At 42.9% G+C, this 25,034-nt stretch overlaps 1 protein-coding gene across 1 annotated transcript; it reads left to right on the top strand.

Moving 5' to 3' along the window:
* Positions 1–21,209: 21,209 nt before the first annotated feature.
* C1H10orf120 (chromosome 1 C10orf120 homolog) lies at positions 21,210–23,843 on the top strand. Its single transcript, XM_052197032.1, has 3 exons — positions 21,210–21,406; positions 21,540–21,615; positions 23,088–23,843. The coding sequence occupies exons 1-3, from the start codon at positions 21,210–21,212 to the stop codon at positions 23,841–23,843; spliced, it is 1,029 nt and encodes a 342-aa protein (XP_052052992.1).
* Positions 23,844–25,034: the final 1,191 nt, after the last annotated feature.

Below are 25,034 nucleotides of genomic sequence, written 5' to 3' on the forward strand. Positions count from 1 at the left end.
GGGAGACAACTTTGGAGATAGAAAGCCTTGGGAAGAAATCAGGGGACAGAGATACAAATATCAACAACAGAATACAAGAGATAGAAGAAAGAATCTCAGATGCTGAAGATTCCATAGAAACCATGGACTCAACAGTTAAAGAAAATGCAAAATGCAAAAAGCTTGTAACCCAAAATATCCAGGAAATCCAGGACACAATGAGAAGACCAAACCTAAGGATTATAGGCATAGAGGAGAGTGAAGATTTACAACTTAAAGGGCCAGCAAATATCTTCAATAAAATTATGGAAGAAAACTTCCCTAACCTAAAGAGAGAGATGCCCATGAATATACAAGAAGCCTACAGAACTCCAAACAGACTGGACCAGAACAGAAATACTTCCCGTCACATAATAATCAAAACACCAAATGTTTTAAACAAAGAAAGAATACTAAAGGCAGTAAGAGAAAAAGGCCAAGTAACATATAAAGGAAGACCTATCAGAATCACAGCAGACTTTTCACCTGAGACTATGAAGGCTAGAAGGTCCTGGGCAGATCTCATGCAGACTCTAAGAGAACACAAATGCCAACCAAAACTACTATATCCAGCAAAACTCTCAATCACCATAGATGGAGAAACTAAGATATTTCATGACAAAACCAAGTTTACCCAATATCTATCCACAAACCCGGCCCTAAAAAGGATAATAGGAGGACAACACCAATACAAGGAGGGAAACTTCACCCTGGAAAAAGCAAGATAGTAACCTTTCATCAAACCCAAAAGAAGTTAAGCATTCAAATTTAAAAAATAACGTCAAAAATGATAGGAAGTAACAATCACTATTCCTTAATATCTCTTAACATCAATGGACTTAATGCCCCAATAAAAAGACACAGACTAACTGAATGGATACGTAAACAGGACCCTACATTTTGCTGCTTACAGGAAACACACCTCAGGGTCAAAGACAAACACTACCTTAGAGTAAAAGGCTGGAAGACAATTTTACAAGCAAATGGTCTCAGGAAACAAGCTGGAGTAGCCATTTTAATATCAGATAAAATTGACTTTCAACCCAAAGTCATCAAAAGAGACCCTGAGGGACACTTCTTGCTGGTCAAAGGAAAAATACAAAAAGAAGAACTGACAATCCTGAACATCTATGCCCCAAATGTAAGGGCACCCTCTTTTGTAAAAGAAACTTTATTAAAACTAAAAGCACACATTGCACCTAACACAATAATTGTGGGTGACTTCAACACTGCACTTTCCTCAATGGACCGATCAGGAAAACAGAAACTAAACAGGGACACAATGAAACTAATTGAAGCTTTGGACCAATTAGATTTAACAGATATATATAGAACATTCTATCCTAAAACAAAAGAATATACCTTTTTCTCAGTACCTCATGGTACCTTCTCCAAAATCGACCATATAATTGGTCACAAGACAGACCTCAACAAATATAAGAAGATCGAACTAATCCCATGCCTCCTATCTGATCACTATGGAGTAAAAGTGGTCTTCAATAGCAACAGAAACAACAGAAAGCCCACATACACGTGGAAACTGAACAATACTCTACTCAATGATACCTTGGTCAAGGAAGAAATAAAGAAAGAAATTAAAGACTTTTTAGAACACAATGAAAATGAAAACACAACATACCCAAATCTATGGGACACAATGAAAGCAGTGCTAAGAGGAAAACTCATAGCCCTGAGTGCCTCCAAAAAGAAAATGGAGAGAGCATACATTACCAGCTTAATGACACACCTGAAAGCCCTGGAACAAAAAGAAGCTATTTCGCCCAGGAGGAGTAGAAGGCAGGAAATCATCAAACTCAGGGCCGAAATCAATCAAGTAGAAACAAAGAGAACCATACAAAAAATCAACAATACCAGGAGCTGGTTCTTTGAGAAAATCAACAAGATAGATAAACCCTTAGCCAGAATGACCAAAGGGCACAGAGAAAGTATCCAAATTAACAAACTTAGAAATGAAAAGGGAGATATAACAACGGAAACTGAGGAAATCCAAAAAATCATCAGATCCTACTACAAGAGCCTATACTCAACACAACTGGAGAATCTGGAGGAAATGGACAATTTCCTTGACAGATACCAAATACCAAAATTAAATCAGGACCAACTAGACCATCTAAACAGTCCCATAATGCCTAAAGAAATAGAAGGAGTCATAGAAAGTCTTCCAACCAAAAAAAGCACAGGACCAGATGGCTTCAGTGCAGAATTCTACCAGACCTTCAAAGAAGAGTTAACACCAATACTCTTCAAACTATTCCACAAAATAGAAACAGAAGGAACACTACCCAATTCCTTCTACGAAGCCACAATTACGCTGATACCAAAGCCACACAAAGATCCAACAAAGAAAGAGAACTTCAGACCAATTTCCCTTATGAACATCGATGCAAAAATACTCAATAAAATTCTTGCCAACCGAATCCAAGAACACATCAAAACGATCATCCACCATGATCAAGTAGGCTTTATCCCAGGAATGCAGGGTTGGTTCAATATACGGAAATCCATCAATACAATCCACTACATAAACAAACTCAAAGAACAAAACCACATGGTCATTTCATTGGATGCTGAAAAAGCATTTGACAAAATTCAGCATCCCTTCATGCTTAAAGTCTTGGAGAGAACAGGAATTCAAGGCCCATACCTAAACATAGTAAAAGCAATATACAGCAAACCGGTAGCCAGCATCAAACTAAATGGAGAGAAACTTGAAGCAATCCCACTGAAATCAGGGACCAGACAAGGCTGCCCCCTTTCTCCTTATCTTTTCAATATTGTACTTGAGGTACTAGCTCGGGCAATTCGACAACATAAGGAGGTCAAAGGGATACAAATTGGAAAGGAAGAAGTCAAACTATCATTATTTGCAGACGACATGATCGTCTACCTAAGTGACCCAAAGAACTCCACTAGAGAACTCCTACAGCTGATAAACAACTTCAGCAAAGTGGCAGGTTATAAAGTCAACTCAAGCAAATCAGTGGCCTTCCTATACTCAAAGGATAAGCAGGCTGAGAAAGAAATTAGGGAAATGACCCCCTTCACAATAGCCACAAACAGTATAAAGTATCTTGGGGTGACTCTTACCAAACATGTGAAAGATCTGTATGACAAGAACTTCAAGACTCTGAAGAAGGAAATGGAAGAAGACCTCAAAAAATGGGAAAACCTCCCATGCTCATGGATCGGCAGAATCAATATAGTTAAAATGGCCATTTTGCCTAAAGCACTATACAGATTCAATGCAATACCCATCAAAATCCCAACTCAATTCTTCACAGAGCTAGAAAGAGCAATTATCAAATTCATCTGGAACAACAAAAAACCCAGGATAGCTAAAACTATTCTCAGCAACAAAAGGAAATCTGGGGGAATCAGTATCCCTGACCTCAAGCAATACTACAGAGCAATAGTGTTAAAAACTGCATGGTATTGGTACAGTGACAGACAGGAGGATCAATGGAACAGGATTGAAGATCCAGAAATGAACCCACACACCTATGGCCACTTGATCCTCGACAAAGAGGTTGAAAACATCCAATGGAAAAAAGATAGCCTTTTCAACAAATGGTGCTGGTTCAACTGGAGGTCAGCATGCAGAAGAATGCGAATTGATCCATCCTTGTCTCCTTGTACTAAGCTCAAATCCAAATGGATCAAGGACCTCCACATAAAGCCAGACACTCTGAAGCTAATAGAAAAAAAACTGGGGAAGACCCTTGAGGACATCGGTACAGGGAGAAAGTTTCTGAACAGAACACCAATAGCGTATGCTCTAAGAGCAAGAATTGACAAATGGGACCTCATAAAATTACAAAGTTTCTGTAAGGCAAAGGACACCATCAAGAGGACAAATCGGCAACCAACAAATTGGGAAAAGATCTTCACCAATCCTACATCAGATAGAGGGCTAATATCCAATATATATAAAGAACTCAAGAAGTTAGACTCCAGAAAACCAAACAACCCTATTAAAAAATGGGGTACAGAGTTAAACAAAGAATTCTCACCTGAAGAACTTCGGATGGCGGAGAAGCATCTTAAAAAATGCTCAACTTCATTAGTCATTAGGGAAATGCAAATCAAAACAACCCTAAGATTTCATCTTACACCAGTCAGAATGGCTAAGATTAAAAATTCAGGAGACAGGAGGTGTTGGAGAGGGTGTGGAGAAAGAGGAACACTCCTCCACTGCTGGTGGGGTTGCAAATTGGTACAACCACTCTGGAAATCAGTCTGGCGGTTCCTCCGAAAACTGGGCACCTTACTTCCAGAAGATCCTGCTATACCACTCCTGGGCATATACCCAGAAGACTCCCCACCATGTAATAAGGATACATGTTCTACTATGTTCATAGCAGCCCTATTTGTAATTGCCAGATGCTGGAAAGAACCCAGGTATCCCTCAACAGAAGAGTGGATGCAAAAAATGTGGTATATCTACACAATGGAGTACTATTCAGCCATTAGAAACAATGAATTCATGAAATTCTTAGGCAAATGGATGGAGCTAGAGAATATCATACTAAGTGAGGTAACCCAGACTCAAAAGGTGAATCATGGTATGCACTCACTAATAAGTGGATATTAACCTAGAAAACTGGAATACCCAAAACATAATCCACACATCAAATGAGGTACAAGAAGAAAGGAGGAGTGGCCCCTGGTTCTGGAAAGACTCAGTGAAACAGTATTCAGCAAAACCAGAACGGGGAAGTGGGAAGGGGTGGGTGGGAGGACAGGGGAAGAGAAGGGGGCTTGCGGGACTTTCGGGGAGTGGGGGGGCTAGAAAAGGGGAAATCATTTGAAATGTAAATAAATTATATCGAATAATAAAAAAAAAAAAAAAAAAAAAAAAAAAAAAAAAAGACTTTTAATCCAGGGACCCCCAACTCCAAAGAGTGAGTAGAAAGACAACTAATTGTCTATCAGCCAGAAAAAAAAATCTGACCTTCTAAAGTGATGATCAGGGGGACATATTTGCACACACAGAACACATCTTTTTTTTTCTTTTTTCTTTTTTTTATTCGATATATTTTTTATTTACATTTCAAATGATTTCCCCTTTTCTAGCCCCCCACTACCCGAAAGTCCCATAAGTCCCCTTCTCTCCCCCTGTCCTCCCACCCACCCCTTCCCACTTCCCCATTCTGGTTTTGCCGAATACTGCTTCACTGAGTCTTTCCAGAACAAGGGGATACTCCTCCTTTCTTCTTGTACCTCATTTGATGTGTGGATTATGTTTTGGGTATTCCAATTTTCTAGGTTAATATCCACTTATTAGTGAGTGCATACCATGATTCACCTTTTGAGTCTGGGTTACCTCACTTAGTATGATGTTCTCTAGCTCCATCCATTTGCCTAAGAATTTCATGAATTCATTGTTTCTAATGGCTGAATAGTACTCCATTGTGTAGATATACCACATTTTTTGCATCCACTCTTCTGTTGAGGGATACCTGGGTTCTTTCCAGCATCTGGCAATTATAAATAGGGCTACTATGAACATAGTAGAGCATGTATCCTTATTACATGGTGGGGAATCCTCTGGGTATATGCCCAGAAGTGGTATAGCAGGATCTTCTGGAAGTGAGGTGCCTAGTTTTCGGAGGAACCGCCAGACTGATTTCCAGAGTGGTTGTACCAATTTGCAACCCCACCAGCAGTGGAGGAGTGTTCCTCTTTCTCCACATCCTCGCCAACACCTGCTGTCTCCTGATTTTTTTTTATTTGATATATTTTTTATTTACATTTCAAATGATTTCCCCTTTTCTAGCCCCCTACTCCCCAAAAGTCCCACAAGCTCCCTTCTCTCCCCCTGCCCTCCCACCCACCCCTTCCCACTTCCCTGTTCTGGTTTTGCCGAATACTGCTTCACTGAGTCTTTCCAGAACAAAGGGCCACTCTTCCTTTCTTCTTGTACCTCATTTGATGTGTGGATTATGTTTTGGGTATTCCAGTTTTCTAGGTTAATATCCACTTATTAGTGAGTGCATACCATGATTCACCTTTTGAGTCAGGGTTACCTTACTTAGTATGATGACAGAACACATCTTTTAAGCAAAAATAATTTGTGTAGTTTTTATTGTACCATTGTGTATGTTTCTGTGACCTCCTAAAATCAATGCATTATATTATTAGAATGCATATAATTTAAAAAATAAAGACCTTAGGGATGGTGAGATGGTTCAGTGGATAAAGATGCTTGCCCTGAGTTTAAGCCTGATGCCCTGGACCCACATGGTGAAATGAGAGAACCAAGTCCCACATGCTGTCCTCTGACCGCCACATATATGCCATGGAACATGCATAAACACACCACACACACACGCACACACACACACACACACACACACACCCCAAATAAATGCAATAAAAATTATTAACTAAACAAGGGGTCTAAAATAAGACAAAAGCAAGAGCAGGAAAGAAAAGAGAAGATTTGGAGGCAGAAACATGATTAAAAGGGAAAAGCCCATTTCAAAGCCCAGTTGCTACGAGAGTGAAGATGATCAGTGGCTTCTTGCATCGCCTACCATTTTTTGCTTCCATGTTTCACATCTATTTTTCAGCAAAACCTTCTTAATAGCCCTGAGAGTAAGCAGAGAAGATCGTCTTACCACCAATCAAGATATGCAAGAACTGAGGCAGGGGGATAATTTTCCTGCCTAAGACAGCTGGAAACCATAGAGCAATAATGAGAACTCAGGTGGGCTGCTCTTGACTTCTCTAACCCCATATGCTGCTTATTATTACTATTATGACATTCATTCATTCATTCATTCATTCATTCATCAGAGGGGTATTTATTTGTCAGGGCATGTGCATGGGGGACAGACAACTACTTACAGGACTTGGTTCTCCGTTTCCACCGAATGAGCTGAGGAGGGTATTGAACTCAGGTCCTCATCAGAATCAACCACGGGGGTCTTTACCCACTGAGCCATCTCACCATCCCTTTTTTTTCCCCTTAATTTCATTTTAAAAAATTTTGTATGTGTGGGTGTTTTGCTTTCATGTATATGTGTGCAGTGTATGCATGCAAGGCCTGTGGAAGCCAGAAGAGAGGATTAGTTCCCCTGGAACTGGAGTTACAAAAGATTGTTAGCTACCATGTGGGCACTGGGAACTGAACCCAGATCTTCTGAAAGAGCAGTTAATTCTCTTAACCTCTGAGCTATCTCTCCTGGCCCTCACCATCCCTATTAATAAAAGCCAAAGGAGAGACATGTGGTTAAATTTTGTGAATATTGCACACATATAATGTACACACACACATGCAGATTAGACACTATTACACATAAATAAGTAAATCTTTCAAAATACTGATGAATTTTCTTTCTCTTTATAGTGGACTCAACTTTATAATAATGTAAAGTAGCACCCTTGACTTCATGCTGTAAGGCTAGATTATAGTCATTCTGTATATATATCCCCTGGGTATCTGGGGATTGGACCCTGAACCTCTGTGGATCACAAAGTCCACAGATACTTTAGTCTCTTATGTATGGCACAGTATCTGCATAGAATCTGCACATATCCTCTATATATGTCATTTTTTATAGTAAAGAGCAAAGATGTCTTTACTCACACAGAGTCTAGTTATTTTCGAAGACCGTGCGGGAGCTACAGAACAAAAAGATAACTTTACAAGAGTCAGGGACTAAAACATCAGTTAAAAGTCTACATTTCCATATGCTAGCAAAGAATTATTAGAAGTTAAAAGTGCCAAAATCAAATTATTACATTTAAAACCAAGAGTACTTATGGATGGACTTAGTCAGACACAGGTAAGAGTAAGAAAATAAAATTAAAAAATACTACTGAAATTAAAGACCCAAAATAATATAGAATTTCACCAGGCTCATGTGATGGATAACCCTGTACTATTAGAATATCATCTTCCTTCAGTAGCTACAATGTGATTTCAGTCAGGTTGTAGCAAAATTTCTATAGGTGTCAACAAGCTGGTTTCAAATGATACATTTGAATAAAATGAAAATACAAAGGAGCTACAATAGGAAAAACAGTTTTTAATGGAAGCCAAATTAGATAACTTTATACAATTGTGTGATTAATGGGTTATGTATCTCTGCACAGGTATTTGATTTTTGGCAATTAGTTTCTAATGCTAGCATCATGGTGGTTTTTTACTATGACTCTGTGATATAATTTGAGATGAAGTATTCCTCTGAATGGGTTAAATTCTTTTTACTTAACAATACTTGATAACAATGTAAATAGTTGTACTATATTGTTTACAAAATAATGACCAAAAAATAAACTACACATTCAGTACCAATGGATTTCATTTCTAAATAATTTTGAGTAGTTGAGTCCATGGATGTAGACTCCACGACTACAAAGGGCCGTCTGTGGTGGTCACTGCTATGTGACTCTACTAGCTCAGTCCCTTGCCAGACCTCCTGGTACAAAACTCTCATATGTTAGTCTCCATGCCTCTTTCTTTACCTCCACTCTCCTGCCTCAGTGGTGGTGGCAGTAACCGGGTAGGATGCCATAAGGGGGCTTTCACAGGAGCTAGTGATGGGACTGCTCATGTAAGTGCCAGTGACTGTAATGACGGAGGGCACAGGGGGGACAGTGAACCTGTAAGCACCGGTGGGCTCCACAGATAGAGCTTTGATCATCACAGCATTAATAACCAGGGCCAGCCAGATAGCTCAGCAAGTAAAGTCCTTGCTGCCATGCCTGGTGACCTGAATTTGATCCCCAGGTCCTACATGGTAGGATAGAACCAACTTCCCCAAGTTGTTCTCTGGTTTTCACACATGCACCATGGTACGCTCACCCAACACACCAAATAAATGTAATGTAAAATATTAACCATTGGAGCAAGAAATTGATGGACTCTTAAGGAGAAGTGAAGCCAAGCATTGCTGGCCCTATGTGAGAGTTCAGCCAACTGTGAAGTTCCCAGAACTGACCTATAGGGGCTCCTCCCCGGACTGTTCTGAGGCTCATAGTTGAAAGCTCACAAATGCAGATCGATTGTAACTCTCTCTCTCTTCCCCTCCTTCCCTCCATGAGAGTGCCAGGAACCTGGACAAGGCCTTGCCAAGGAGGGTTTTAAGATAAGGGAGTTTCAAGTTTGTACACCGTAACTCACTTGATCTTCTTATACACGTTCAATTAGCTTCAGCCCTCCTGAAAAACATGATTCCTTCCCTGGGCAAACCCCTCAAGGAGCAATGAGGTGTCTATGGGGAGGTTAACAGAGAGAGAGAGACTCTTTGCCCCACTCTCTTACAACCCGTAGAGAAGCCCACATCCTTAGTAACCCGGCTTAGTAAAGGGGTGAAAGGCCAGAGTCTCACCTAGAGCTTGTAAACCCTGGGAGAGCAAGCAGGATTGCTTTCAGATACAATGTATCTATCTGCATTGTCTGCAGCATAGAGGAAAGCCCACCCTGCATGGTGGTGATAACTGTGGAGTTGCCTGAGCAATGAAGGCGAATTGGAACTCACAGTCTGCCCATAGGGGTGCTATTCAATCCATATTTCTCTCTGGAGGGTAATGATTCCTTGAATGTGTCTGTGACCACTAGGAGCAGTACCCCTTCCTTAACCCAGATAGCCCCAACATAAAGCATTAGCACAGCATTAGCCTCGCCAGTACCCCTTGCTGTACCATGGACATGTCTTTTAGATTTATTTTACATGTACGAATGTTTTGTCTGCATGCATGTATGTGCACCACTTGTGTGTCTGGTGCTCATGGTCAGAATAGGGCACCAAACCCTCTGGAACTGGACTTTTCAATGTTTGTGAACTACCCTGTGGAGGCTTGGAACCCATCCCAGAGCCTTTGCAATAGAGAAGGCTACTCATAAACACTGAGCCATCTCACCTGCCCCCAAGTTCCCATATTTTTAGCATCCCATGTCTACTGACACAGGTCACTAAAGCTATTGATCTGATTTGTTTCAGAAGTGTGGGTTTTTAAACATACTGTTCTAAGCATTTAAATGAGTTGATTTACAAACAACATATAGACTGGAGCCTGCTATAGTAAATGTACCATGAATATCTGCTATTGCTTATTATTTTGATAATATTTAATTCAAAACCAGCCAGTCATTAAAGGGTGTTTTGCCTGAAAGTATGGATGTGTGCCACTTGTGTAGTGTGTGCTGGTGACACAAGAGTGGCAATGGGAACTGTTAAAGCCTATCACTATTTTTCTGTGTGAATGACTTTAGCTTCATATTTAATTTAATTGTCCTTATCAGACCACACCATTTCCTGGGGAGTTTGGCCTCAGATTATATTGAGATTGGAAAGACTTTGTTTTACTTTGGGTTTTCCTAATTTAAAATAGTGTGACCTTGGGCAAATTATTGAAACTTACATTCTCTACACTGCTTTCTTTGTCTGCAAAATTCTTCACGTCAGACCTCCTGAGGGTTGCCTCCAGACTGGCTCTGGCAGAGGTGTAGTTAGGAGAGCAGCCCTGGCTTTAGTGCAAGCTCAACTGTGACAAGGTACTGACCTGTCCTTCACCTGGGTTACCTGGGTGATGGCTGAGTCTGTATATTCTATGATCTTCCCCACCATCTTTTACAATCCACAGGGAGAACTTCCCAGTGGTCTCCTTTACATATGGTCATGCTTCTAGCTCACAATCCCTTCTCGTATTTCAGGGAGTTGGGGAGGAGGGACTTGCTATCCTTCAGTCAGTGTCTCCTTACAGTTTGAGTCCCACACAGCTGTCCTATCATCGCCTTATGTTTAGACACTTGCTCTCTCTGTCTTGTCTAAACTCCCACAGATCTATAATGTCAGAGCTGGGCCTTGAGCCCAAGACAAAAGGTTCTCTTGGGAATAGTTTTAGTCTCTAAATGACAAAGCCAGGAGGCTTCTTTTCTCCTCCCGTCCTTCCCCCTCCCATTCCCTCCTTTCCCCTCTCCTCCTTCTCTCCCCTCTCCTCCTTCTCTCCCTTCTCCTTTATTTCAGCCTCTCCTCCATCCCCCTCCCTCTCCCCCTTTGTGGCTACCTCAATCATTCTGTGTCCCATTTGTGCAGATTACCCTGGCTGTGTCTGACACTCCTGTGCCCTCACTCACTGCTTGTTAAGGGTCTTGGTCACTAAATAGCACATTAGCAAAGGGAGTTTTCAGAGTGGTGCCTGCTCAGCAAATTCTGAAATAGAGACAGTAAAGTCCAAGGCAAAAGATGTAGGCTTTGGGGGACTTCCTTGGGTCTAAACTTGTTCCAGGATATCCTGAACCTACTTAAATTCTATGTTTGGAGGTTTAGGGTAGTTATATCCTGGACATGAAGGTTGGACTTGTTCCCAATCAAAATTTCTTTGGGAACCAGAAAGTTCAGGTGTCACATCTTCCCTTCAGATAGAGTACTACCCCAGGAACATCTCTGAAGGACACAGGAGAAGCTGAATTCCAGAGCAGTCCTCTCCTGGAATCCTCTAGTGTTGGGTCCAAAGACAGTGAAGCTACTCGAGAGGCCACTGAGGCCTGGGGATATGCTTTAATTTGCAGTGTTCTTGCCTGATGTGCCCTGCGTTCAACACCAAGCATCGCATAAAGCATGGTGATACAGGCAGGACGTGAGCCATTCAGGTTCGTCCTTGTCTACACAGCTGGTTTGAAGTTTCAAGCTCAAAGCTGCCTAGGATATATAAAACCCTTTCTTTAAAAACAAAATACTGAGGAGATGTGTGACCTAGGAGTTCCAGGATACAGGAGGAGCCCACGAAACAGCAGCAGTTCCCTGCTTTCTTGTTCCCTGTAGGTAGACCTCACTGACTTTGCTCAGAGACAGAAGACAGATGTGTTTGTGAGATCCTAGCATATGTTCCAGCAGGCAAGCAGAGATTCTCCCAACAGAGGCCCAAAGAAGGAATTTCCAAAATTCCTTCTTCTTGTGTCTCCTTACCTGCTGCTACTACTGTTGAAGGCTAAAAATTTGCGTGAAGTCTATTCCATGAGAAAAATCCATATTAACTAAGGGAGATAGGTGATTACTCCCAAATTCCCATGTGCTTTATCTTCAAACACACCAGTGTTGCCCTGTAGTTCCCTCTGAGCCCACAGCTCAGCACTGTAAGAGCATCCCTCCTCTTGCATAGTGTGTAGGTAGTGCATAGTTCACCAACCTTGCATCTCTGCCTATCCCACTGTACAAGGACTCTTCCTCAAAGCAAGAACCCAGTCTTCTTCACCGCTGTGCGTAGCATAAAGAGTGGAGCTCAGGGAAGTATTCAACTGAATGCATTAGTGTGTGACTACCACAGAAAGCTGACTAGAGGGAAATACATTCCCCTTTTTACACAAGCACATTTCGCATTAATCTCCACAAGACAAACTGTTCATGAATTCTACTAATGACGTCACTACACACAAAACAAGCACTTGAGAGTTAATCTATTCCCTAAGTGCTTCTGCGAATGAGAAGGGGAGTGGTATAGTTTGTCTATAAAGAAAATCTCAGGCTCATCCCATTACTATACCCCAATCCTAAATAACCTCGGTCTTTACTTCTCCATTTGGTGATTATCATGTTGGTTTTGGGACAGGGGCACTGATCTGCTATAAGCCACTTACTATTGAGTGATTCCTTTTCAGCCCTTTCTCTTAAACTTCTAAAGGCCCCACCCATAGTGAGCCACATACTCCTCCCAAAAAGGACCAGTTCCTTTTCTACCAACCCAAATGGAGTTAGCCAATGGGGCATGAAGGACAGTAAGACTAGAGTGGATCCTAGACTCTGTTCATCCTACCCTTCCCTAGGTCCTTCCCACTCTGTCTCATCATGGTGAAAGAGTACAATGTAGCTTGTAGAGCTATCATACAATGTAGACTTGTCCAGGTACAGCCCCAGGGCTGGGGAAGAGTCATCGCTCCTGTATTATTTCTAACCAGACTGCACAAACAGGATGAAGGGCTCCAACCATAGGGATTCCACACACCCAGTCTCCAGCTTTGTCTGGCGTGGTAGGACCAGCAGTCACAGGAGAGCTTGCCTGGCGCCACATCCATGCCCGTCTAATACAGGAAGCTGTTATTTGAAGATAAGGGAAACCACAGTCAATGCCCTTACTTGGTAATGTGATATGGTCTCAGAACTGTGAGAGACTATAGGACAGGTTAGAGGATCTGTAACTCAGCTGACCAGGAAACCAGCTGGCCTGTGAGCTCAGGAGTTAATGCAACTCTAGACACAGGCACTTCCGGCTGCATGAGAAGGGGACATGGTTTCTGAGAATGGACTGACAGATTATTACTTTGAGGGCAGAGGAACAACATTTACCATGTTACCCACTTTGCTTTGTCTCACACATCCACTCCCTCTGCAAATCAAACTGCTTTTAGTTTTCCTGACCATACCAGCTCTCTCTGGCCCTCCTCCAGAGAGCATTTCCTCTCTGCCTGCCAAGTCCTCATTGTTGAGTTTGTGCAAATGTCTATAGACAACAGAGTCAAGGTCACCTTGGCATTAGGATGGAGTTACCATCTCTAAGACTTCTGGGTACCATGAACCACCTCTAAGTATCCTTTCCTAGAATATACCTTCCCCCAAAAGGGTTCTGTGGTGGTCTGAATGAGAAATGTGTTTTCACACTTGGTCCCAAATTATTGTAACTGTTTGAGGAGGTTTTGGAATCCTTAGGAGGTGGAGCCTTGTTGGAGGAAGTATGTCATTAGGGGTGGGCTTTGAGAGTTTATAGCCTGCCCCACTCCAGTTCACTCTGTTTCTGTTTATCATTGAACAAAAAATCTTTCAGGTCCTCTTCTGGCATCTTGATGCCCTGCCTCCCCTGCCATGACGAATGTCCCTTTTGGAACCAAAAGCTCAAACAAACTCTTATTTATATGTTTCCTTGGCCATGGTGTTTTATCACAGCAATAGAAAAATAATAAATACAGGTCGCTAACTCTTAGGGTTTCCAGAGTCCTGGCTTTGTAGTAACTTCCACTCTTCCACCTTCCTGCCTCCTTCAACCCATCTGAACTAAGGCTGAACTGACTGTTCAGGAAAGAGGACACAACTGAAAAAGACCAGAGGTCTGCAGATTTGTTCCTGCCTGGCTGTGGCCTGCACCAGAGGCTCCCAGCCTGGCTCCTAGTTCTGTACATGGCTGTAACCTGCTCTGTGTGGCAGCTCAACTCTTCCCTCAGCACCAGGGCTCTTTGCAGGGCTGGTTGGACTTTCCACAGCCTAGTCCCTAAGAATAAGATGGTCCCCATTGCTGTTAATACACAATCCTTCCACCTTCCATTTTCCTGACTAAGAACTGCCCTCATCTCTTCAGAAAATTCCATCTCGAGTAAGAAATGGAAGTGTGGCCTCTCCCAAGTACTCAGCAGAAGTCAGAATCACCATTCAGGCTAATTGGACTTGAGGTTTTGTTCTATCGAGCCAATCCCTGCCGCCTCCCATCATGCCTTGAACTCACTTCCTACAACCCAAGGCTCCTAGTTCACTTCGTACTGCTACTGTATCTAAACATTCCTCATCCCACAACTATTTACAATCTAATAACCTTTGTGTACCAGAAATCACTCTGAAGGCAGGGAAAATAAAGTCAAGATCATTAAAAACCCCTGCTTTCTTAAAGCAGAAATAGTAGAAATGAGGTCACAGTAACCTGTATCCCTAGAGACTTTTCCAAGGCACTGGTTCTCCATCATGCTGCCCAACTGGACTCCTCGGAGAGCATCCAGATCTCCCGATATCACAACAGCACCTCTGGGGAGTGGGGATCCAGGCATCAGCATCTTATAAAGCCCATTGTGAGTGAGTTCAGTGCCCCCTATTCTAAGCACGATAACCAATTAAATCCTCAGATGCAGAACCTATAGGCCCAGAAGGCTACATCAATTCACAGGGGTTAGTAATCTCCTAAAATGGAAGCAATCCATTAAACTCATCAGTGGTTCCAGAAGTCTTCTGCAAGCCCAGCCCTCAAGGTTTCTAAGAAAGATTCAGCTGTGAGGCTGGGATGTTTTAGAAAAATGAAAGGGAAGATATTGTCAAGGGACCTATGGTGGTTTGGGTGCAAAATGTCTGTTCAGGACCTATTAAATGTAATACTGAACCCATGAAAAAGTTCCCCAGAGATGACGGGGACAATGGTAGGAAACAGTCTTTTCTATTTTGACAACTGAGTTGATGCTGTAAATGTGTGGAGACAACTGTCCGCTTACACTGAGCCCCTTGGTAGCTCTTTTATTCATTTCTTCTTCCCAACTACCTCTTAACAGAGGCGATACTATTGTTCTAATTGTTCACCCAAAACTGAGTGACTCCTCAGGGGTGTAAGTTGTCAAATGGCAAGCGGAAGTGTTTGAAAGAGAGCCAATCATGTGCATTCATTCCTAATTCCAATTCCCTGACATCACTCACCTTAGCATCTTAATGCCAACACCATGGGACTATTTACACCAAATAAATGGGTAAGTACTGTGCATCAGCCTTGTTAAGCCCTCCACCAGTCCAGAGATAGAATTGCCAAACAAGATGAAAAATTTTCTGCTAAAATGGAATGTTCAATAAAAATGAAGTAGTCCCAACATTAAGTACATGGAATATATCTAAAATTCAAATTAAATGGATTCAAATTTTTATGGTCAAACACAACAGCTTCGCCCAGAGAACTATTGTTAGCACACATATGCCTTCCCACCATGCTAAAGTAAATCTTTGTCATGATTATGGACCTTATATCAAAACCCACCAGAACTTTCAACTAATGCATTAGGGTTTTAATATCAGACATTTAGTAACATGTTTAGGGGAGTATTGGAGTCTTAAAATGTTCCTTTATTAACTGTGATGGTTAGTGGTAATTGTCAGCTTGACAGAATCAGAATTACCTGGAATGTGGGCATCTGAGCATGGGGGTGGGGGGAGAAGGGTATATCTTGAGGTAGGAAGACCTGCCCTGTAGGGATATGGTCCAGGAGTGGAGTCTAGTGAGGAGACTTCTGAATGCTCATGAGAATACTCCAAGAAAACAGGACAAGAGTCTTAGGACCTCCGTTTCTTCAAAACACCAAACTGTTCTTGGAATGTGTTTTCATGCTCCTCCCAGGTGTCTCAGAGAGGAGTAAGTTGACTTCAGATTAGTCATTACCACTTGCTGCTGCTATCTGGGCAACTGTTTATCCTTTGTGTGCCTCTATGGAAAAACATGGCTTTGGCCACGTCACACATGGCTTGTCTTTACTATTGTAAACAGCTTGAACGCAAGTGAACAGTAACCACATGAACTCCCTTAACCCTCAGAACACAAACTGACTGTTACTCTGAGTAAAGTTGGCTGTTGCAGGAGACTTTAGTCTGCTTCATTTATCAGCTCCTTATGCCCAGGTCCCACCGCCTTGGGAGTAGTGACATAGCCTACTATGGCCATCATCATTCCCTGGGTGGGATCCTAGACTGCAGAGCTGGAGAACGGGAACTAAGGAACACTTCTCTATGACTTTGAATGTCATATGCCCAGCTCCTTAAAGCCCCTGCTTCCTTTCTTCTCCAACATGATAGATGATACCTTGAATTATGAGCTATAACGAACCCTTTCTCCTTTAAACTGCTTTTGAGTATTTTATCACAGCAATGGGAAAAGAAACTAAAACACTGGCCCTAATTTGAGGATGAATGCTTGCCTTCTCAAGTCTCTTGAACCAGGAACCATGTGTTCTGGGTCACTATTGCTATGAGAAAACACCATGACCAGACACAAGCTGGGAAGGACAGGGTTTATTTGGCTTATATTCTCACTTCATAGTTCATCACTGAAGGAAGTCAGGACAGGGACGCAAGCGGGACAGAAACCTGGGGGCAAGACCTGATGCAGAGGCCATGGAGGGGTGTTGCTTACTGGTTTGCTCTTCACGGCTTGCTTAGCTTACTTTCTTATAGAACCCAGGACCACCAGTCTAGGGATGGCCCTACTCACAACTGGGTGGGCCCTTCCACATCAATCACTAATTAAGAAAATGCCCTACAGGCTTGCCTACAGCCCCATTTATATTTTTACTTTTTAAAAAAATTCTATTTACATACCTATCGAACCCCTTCCCTTTTCTCCCAGTCTTCCCCTAATATAGCCCCCTCCTCCCTTTCTTCTCTGAAAATGGGTAGGCAGGCCCCCATATCAACCCACCCTGACACATCAAGTCACTGCAGGACTAGGTGCATCCTCTCCCACTGAGGCCAGACAAGCCAGCCCAGTTAGGGGGAAAAGGATCTGTAGCCAGGCAACAGAGTCAGAGACAGCCTCCCTCCAGTTGTTGCCTCCTCTACCTGAAGACAAAGCTGAATATTTATACATATGTGGGTGGAGTCAGCCCATCCCTATATGCTCTTTAAATGGTGGTTTAGTCTCTGAGAGCCCCCAAGAGTCCAGATTAGTTGACACTGTTGATCCTCTTGAGTCCCTTCCTTTCCTTTCCACGTCCCTCAATCCTTCCCCCTACTATTCCACAAGACTTCCTGAGCTTCGTCTAATCTTTGGCTGTATGTCTATGCACAAACAACTGCTGGGTGGAGCATCTCAGAGGACAGTTATGCTCCGATCCTGTCTGTGAGCACAACAGAGTATCATTAATAGCTACAGCCCCTTCTAGCGGAGTCATTTTCTTAGTTGAGGCTCCCTCCTCTTAAACAACTCTGGCCTGTGTCCACTGGATGTAAAACTAGCCAGCATAACGTCTGCCTATACTTCAGGAAGGCACTGCTCGTGCCTTGTGCTGGATCTTAACAGCACAAGACACTAAAAGAAGACTACATTAGTTATTTTCCTAACGATGTAATAAAACCCCACAACTAAGACAACTTAGAGAAGAAAGGGTTTATTGGGGGTTTCCATTGCAGAGAGATAAGAGTCCATCTCCATGATGGTGGGAAAGCATGACAGCGGACTGGCGTGACAGGGAGAACAGCTGAGAGCTCACATCTCAGACCACAAGCAGCAGGCAAAGAGATATTAAGCTAGGGATGATGGAGTATGGTTTTTGAAACCTCAAAGCCTGTCCTCCCTGATACATTACTTCTAGCAAGGCCACACCTCCTAATCCTCCAGCACTGCCAGTAACTGTGACACTGTATTCAAATGCTTAAGAACAATGCTTTCCCCTGTGCCCATGTCCTCAAGGGTCTTCCCCAGTTTCTTTTCTATTAGTTTCAGTGTGTCTGGTTTTATGTGGAGGTCCTTGATCTACTTGGAGTTGAGATTAGTACGAGGAGATAAGAATGGATCAATTCTCATTCTTCTGCATGCTGACCTCCAATTGAACCAGCACCATTTGTTGAAAAGGCTATCTTTTTTTCCACTGGATGTTTTCTGCTCCTTTGTCGAAGATCAAGTGACCATAGGTGTGTGGGTTCATTTCTGGGTCTTCAATCCTATTCCATTGGTCCACTTGCCTGTCACTGTACCAATACCATGCAGTTTTAAACACTATTGCTCTGTAGTATTACTTGAGGTCTGGGATACTGATTCCCCAGAAGTTCTTTTACTGTTGAGAATAGTTTTAGCTATCCTGGGTTTTTTGTTATTTCAGATGAATTTGAGAATAGCTTATGTGCTAAGATCAAGAATTGACAAATGGGACCTCATAAAATTACAAAGTTTCTGTAAGGCAAAGGATACCGTCAAAAGGACAAATTGGCAACCAACAAATTGGGAAAAGATCTTCACCAACCCTACATCCGACAGAGGGCTAATATCCAATATATACAAAGAACTCAAGAAGTTAAACCCCAGAGAACCAAATAACCCTATTAAAAAATAGGGTACAGAGCTAAACAAAGAATTTTCACATGAAGAAATTTGAATGGCTGAGAAGCACCTTAAGAAATGTTTAACATCATTAGTCATTAGGAAAATGCAAATCAAAACAACCCTGAGATTTCACCTCACACCAGTCAGAATGGCTAAAGTTAAAAACTCAGGAGACAGCAGGTGTTGGCGAGGATGTGGAGAAAGAGGAACACTCCTCCACTGCTGGTAAGATGGTACAACCACTCTGGAAATCAGTCTGGCGGTTCTTCAGAAACCTGGACACTTCTGGAAGACCCTGTTATACCACTCCTGGGTATATATATCCAGAGGATTTCCTGGCATGCAATAAGGACACATGCTCCACTATGTTCATAGCAGCCTTATTTATAATATCTAGAGGCTGGAAAGAACCCAGATGTCCCTCAATGGAGGAATGGATACAGAAAATGTGGTATATTTACACAATGGAATACTACTCAGCAATTAAAAACAATGAATTCATGAAATTTTTAGGCAAATGATTGGAACTGGAAAAAAATCATCCTAAATGATATTTCACAATCACAAAAGAATACACATGGAATGCAATCACTGATAAGTGGATATTAATTAGCCCAGAAGCTCTGAATACTCAAGGCATAATTAGCATATCAAATGATTACCATGAAGAAGGAAGGAGAGGGCCCTGGTCCTGGAAAGGTTTGATCCAGCATTGTAGGGGAGTACCAGGACAGAGAAATGGGAGGGGGTGATTGGGGAATGGGTGGAGAGAAGAGGGCTTATGGGGCATATGGGGAAGGGGGAACTGGGAAAGGGAAAAGTATTTGGAATGTAAACAAAGAATATAGAAAATTTAAAAAGAAGAAACACACACACACACAAAAGAACGATGCTTTGACATCCCATTCAAAACACCGCACAGACTCTCACAGGAGCCTTTGAGGAGGTAAGGGACAGTGTCCAAATGAACCAACCAGGGAAAGGCTAGCAATGATTCTTATGTAAAATCATATTTGTATATGAATCAATATCAGAAGGGGAACCCAGGAGCCTATTGTTTAGTCTCCTAAATGGCAGGTGGTCCTAGGGAATCATCTTTTAATGGTTTGGGTGAGAAATGCCCCTGATAGCCTCCTGCATGTGAACACGCAGGTCCCAGATGTGATATATCAGTGGTGGTGTTTTAGGATGTTATAGAAACTCTTGGACTGGGGCCTAGCTAGAAATGAGTTGCCCAGGGTGGGATTGAAGGTGGTATCTATATCCTGGCTCCAGTCTGAGCTCCCTGCTTCCTGATCTGAGAAATTGCAGCCACAATGAGTTCCCACCACCCTGGACTGGACTACTCCACCAAGCTTTCCTTACTGTGAAAAACATGAGCCAAAGCAAACCCCTCTTCCCTCAAGTTTCTTCTGTGCTTTGTTGCAGTAATGAAAGGAATAGTTGATATAAACTACAAGATCTACCTGAGGGAGCAAGAGCCCAGTCTTCAGGGACAACTGTGGATACAGAGAAGAGAGTCCTTTGTCTTGTTCATAAACACATATATTTTAACAACCATTATAAAAATAACTTAGAAATATACTTAAAAGAAGTATAAAATGAGGTAAGAAAATGATATTTATTATCCTAGAGTTAATTACATGCATATGAATGTATCAGCCCTGCCTTGGATAGGTGACAATTTCTTTCACAGTGCAAGGAAAGCATTAGCCATAAAGAGAAATATCAGTAATTAGAGTGCTCCTGACATAAACAAAGGAACTGCCATTCACTTTAAGAAAGTCAAAAGGTAGGGCTGGATGATTCAGCGGCTAAGAGCACTTGCTACTCTTGCAGAAGAGGACCCAGGTTCTCTTTCCTGCACCCACTGGCGGCTCACAACCATCTCTAACTCCCTCTCCGGGGATCTGATACCTTCTTCTGGCATCTGCAGGCACTGCATGCATGGCCCATACAAACACTCTGGCACACAAGCATATACATAAGATTAAAAAAATAGATATGTTAAGAATAGAAGTAAATATTCATAATTTATTTAACCAGAAATGTGGAAAGAAAATCTATATGAAATTATGAAAAGAAAAAAGCAATTCTACTCCCATCCCAAAAAACCCCCACCTTAAATAGATATCAATGAAGTACTTTTCTTCATCCAATAACTGAGCAATTATACTCACTTCCAGCCTCACTCTGGCAAGTCTCTTTCTGGGCTCCAGCCTGCTGCCTATTTCACTCCAAAGGTCATCTAACCCTTAGGTGCAGACTTCACAATGAGGCCTTAGCTAAGCCAGTTATGACACAGTATGTGCTTTTAACAGTGCCTTCAGCCCCCATTAAACTGTCTCAGATACAAACTCCAGGCAGTAACACCTCCTGCCCTAACCTATTGCTGGAACATGATTAAGGAGTGGGAAAACCGCTTACAGAGGTATAAAAGCCAGAGAGAAGGCCATTCAAAGGCTCAGGAAGGGACCACAGCTGAGGGAGAGCAAGATAATAGAAAGCCATCCAGAATCCCCAGCAACAGCCATCCCTGGATAGTTCAGGATTTCCCACACCACAAAGAGGACCTTTGTACTCCGTCACCTTTAGGGTGAGTATGACTTAAGGTACCCAGTCCTTTCCTATGCGGCCTCAACCTAGTTAAAGATCTGTGTCCTTCTCACTGTGAGAAGAGACTAGAAAGGCTCATTCTAGAGCTCTAACTCATTGTCCCTGTCTTCTAGGATATGGACAGCATTCTACAAATCAGACCCACGCATTGCCCTTGGAAAATATTCCCCAATGGAACAAGAAATTCTAGTAAGCACCCTCAAGTTTTGCATGGACAGCAATTCCTCTGGAGTCTTCTTGCAGAGGCAGGGGATCCTAGGGTTAAAAATTCACAAAAATAGGTACTTCCACAACAGCTTGCATTGGCTGTGTCTAGTGGTGGACTTCACACTCTGAATGTCCCATTCACAAGCACAGCCACAAGCAGGGCTTGGAAAAACGGCTCAGTGGTTGAGTACACTTGCTGTACAAGAGAACTGTACACTTGCTGTATAAGAGAAGACTTGAGTTTGAGTCCTTTGCAACCATATAAAAAAGCCAGGCACAGCTGCATGTGTGCCTATGACCCTGGCCCTGGGGACTAGAGACAGGTGGCCCCTAGAGCTTGCTGTCCAGCTAGCCTAAACAAAATGGCAAGTTTCTAGTTCAGTGAGAGTTTATGTCTTGAATATGGAGATAAGTTACAGGAGAAGGAGGATACCTAATGTCCTCTTCTAGATCTTGGGTGTATGTGCATTCATAAATCCTCTCCCACATGTAAGCAACACACACACACACATACACACACACACACATACCAGAGAGAGAGAGAGAGAGAGAGAGAGAGAGAGAGAGAGAGAGAGAACTGTAAATAAAAATAAATTATGAAACTGTCATTTCTTAAGTATTTCTTACCTGGCACTATGTTGAACTTTAAGTGTGACATGTCCCCCTCAAACTCATGTGTTTTAATACTTGGCTTTTTTAAAAAATAATCCAAAAATTAAAATAATAAAAAATAAAATCAATAATAACCAAAAATATTAAAAATGATAAAAGCAAAGATAAGGGGTAAACTGCAAAGCTAGGATAAAGATGAAGCGGCGGGGTCTTCAGCTCTTCCTCCAGGCACTGAGCTGTGCTGGAGTGTGCTGTGTGCACCATGAGCTCGAGTGCTTCAACATATGGTCTCTAGTAGCACGGTATTGAGAAGTTATGGAACCTCTAGGAAGTGGGGTCACTCATAGGATGAGCCCTCTGGACTTTTGCCTGGCCTTGGTTCCTGTCCTGATGATGATACCCTCTGAGAGGGGACAAGCTGCTTCATGACCCTCTCTACCACAGAGCCCCCTGCCACTCACCGTGCCTTCTTTTGAGAATCATGAATTATGTTTCCTCAAAATGGGAGCCGGAGTAAATGTTTCCTCTCTTACACACACACACACACACACACACACACACACACACACACACACACACAGTTGCTTTCATACACCATATCTTCTGAGGTTTCTCAATAACCTCTATAAGGTCAATAAAAATACTCAAATGTATAGAGGATGACAGGAGAGCCAAGCTTTGAACCCAGGCCTATTTATTTCCCCACTTCTGCCTCTTTCCCGTTTATAGAGATTCACACGCTCTTAGCAGCAAAGGGAGAATCAGGAACTAGCTAATTCTCATTGCAGGGGCTGCCTACCTCTACGTACTGAGATTTTTAACCATCTTTTTTCCACCTCCAGCAACTCGGTGGTGTTCACACCATAGCAGCAAGGAGATTTTTGGCTGACAAACACTACAGAGAGTGGAGGATGCTGCGGGAACTCCAGGAGCAGTCTGAAGACTATAAAAGGGCCGCAGAGCTGGGAAGAGACCCCTCTTCTTGTGCTGTGTGTGGACCCCCGGAAAAAATATGGACAGCAAAGGTGTCTGTGCCTGCTGAGGAGTTCCAAACACCACGCCGAGAGGTGATCGGTGTCAAGAAGCACATCAAAAGAATGAAGCTGGCACGGGCCCTGGAAAAAAACCAGTTTTCTGCATACATTGAAAGGCTCAGGAACGCCACACTGCACTCCGGAGCGGACCTGAGTGCCCCAGGTGCAGACAAGTCCAGTGAAGAGGGAGAAGATGGTGATGACAGGGACAGCAATTATAAAGGCAGTCGCGGGGAGAAAGGGGAGGCCGAGTCTGACCCCACAAAAACACGAGAAGTCACATTGAATGTGGTTTTCAAGTCAGAAGAAACCAAAAAGTGTGTAGTATGCCATCGTAATGATCGGAAAACCTTCCTTCCTGTGAAGAGACAGGAGCGGCATATCACGGGCCTCACAAACAGAAACCTCTTCCCCATCACTGGCTTTCCTGGAGACTTGATGCTCATGAACCAGGATTTCATATCAAAGGGAATCCACCCAAATGATGCCATTAAAATCTACTGGTTGCCGGAAGAGGATCTCTTCAAGGCACACAAGCAAAGGCCTCCTTGCTGCCCGAGGTGAAGCTCTATCTAGTCCTGAGTGTGGGCAAGCATACTGTTCTGCATTTCTACCGCCCACTGTGCCCCAGGGTCCTTCCCCTCTGCTCTTTTTTTTTTTGATCTCCGTGGCTCCCGCTATGTCTCTACAGTGTTTCCAAAATGTGACCCGGTTGCGGAGGCTTCCTTACTTCCAGATGCTCTTGAGTCTCAGCTGCCACCCTCACCACAGTCATTAGTTCTAAACAATGGGCTTGCCCCCAACTGGCTGGGCTGTTTTTTTGTTTGTTTTTTGTTTGATTGTTTGTTTTTGTTTTTTGTTTTTTATCCTGGGTATTCATTGAAAAACTGAAGTTGCCCATCAAACACTGAGTCCTGGCAATTAGAAAGCAATCCAAATGTGAGTGACAGGGACTAGGTTCTCAGCCTCCTCCATAGTACATCCTCCATAGTACCTCCTCCACAGTACCTCCTCCACAGTACCTCCTCCATAGTACCTCCTCCACAGTACCTCCTCCATAGTACCTCCTCCACAGTACCTCCTCCATAGTACCTCCTCCACAGTACCTCCTCCATAGTACCTCCTCCATAGTACCTCCTCCACAGTACCTCCTCCATAGTACCTCCTCCATAGTACCTCCTCCATAGTACCTCCTCCACAGTACCTCCTCCATAGTACCTCCTTCACAGTACCTCCTCCATAGTACCTCCTCCATAGTACCTCCTCCAAAGTACCTCCTCCATAGTACCTCCTCCATAGTACCTCCTCCATAGTACCTTCTCCATAGTACCTCCTCCATAGTACCTCCTCCATAGTACCTCCTCCATAGTACCTCCTCCAAAGTACCTCCTCCATAGTACCTCCTCCATAGTACCTCCTCCATAGTACCTCCTCCATAGTACCTCCTCCATAGTACCTCCTCCATAGTACCTCCTCCATAGTACCTTCTCCATAGTACCTCCTCCATAGTACCTCCTCCATAGTACCTCCTCCATAGTACCTCCTCCATAGTACCTCCTCCATAGTACCTTCTGGCTCAGCATGAGCATAGATAGGAACTCCAGTTCTGGGGTAGGGGGACATCTAGAGCAAATGAAGTTTCCCTTCAAAGACCAAGTTCTGATGTTTCCTGTGTGTGCATCAGTGCACCACATATGTGCCTGGTGCCCCTGGAGGCCAGAACAGAGTGTTGGCTCTCTTACCACTAGAGTTAGA

The sequence above is a fragment of the Apodemus sylvaticus genome, chromosome 1 (assembly GCF_947179515.1).
Source record: "Apodemus sylvaticus chromosome 1, mApoSyl1.1, whole genome shotgun sequence".
Classification (NCBI taxonomy): Eukaryota; Metazoa; Chordata; class Mammalia; order Rodentia; family Muridae; genus Apodemus; species Apodemus sylvaticus.

Coding starts and splice junctions, on each gene's coding strand:
- C1H10orf120 (XM_052197032.1), top strand. CDS start 21,210: ATGATTAAGGAGTGGGAAAACCGCTTACAGAGGTATAAAAGCCAGAGA. Junction 21,407..21,539: donor TGTACTCCGTCACCTTTAGG/GTGAGTATGACT, acceptor CCTGTCTTCTAG/GATATGGACAGCATTCTACA. Junction 21,616..23,087: donor CAATGGAACAAGAAATTCTA/GTAAGCACCCTC, acceptor TTCCACCTCCAG/CAACTCGGTGGTGTTCACAC.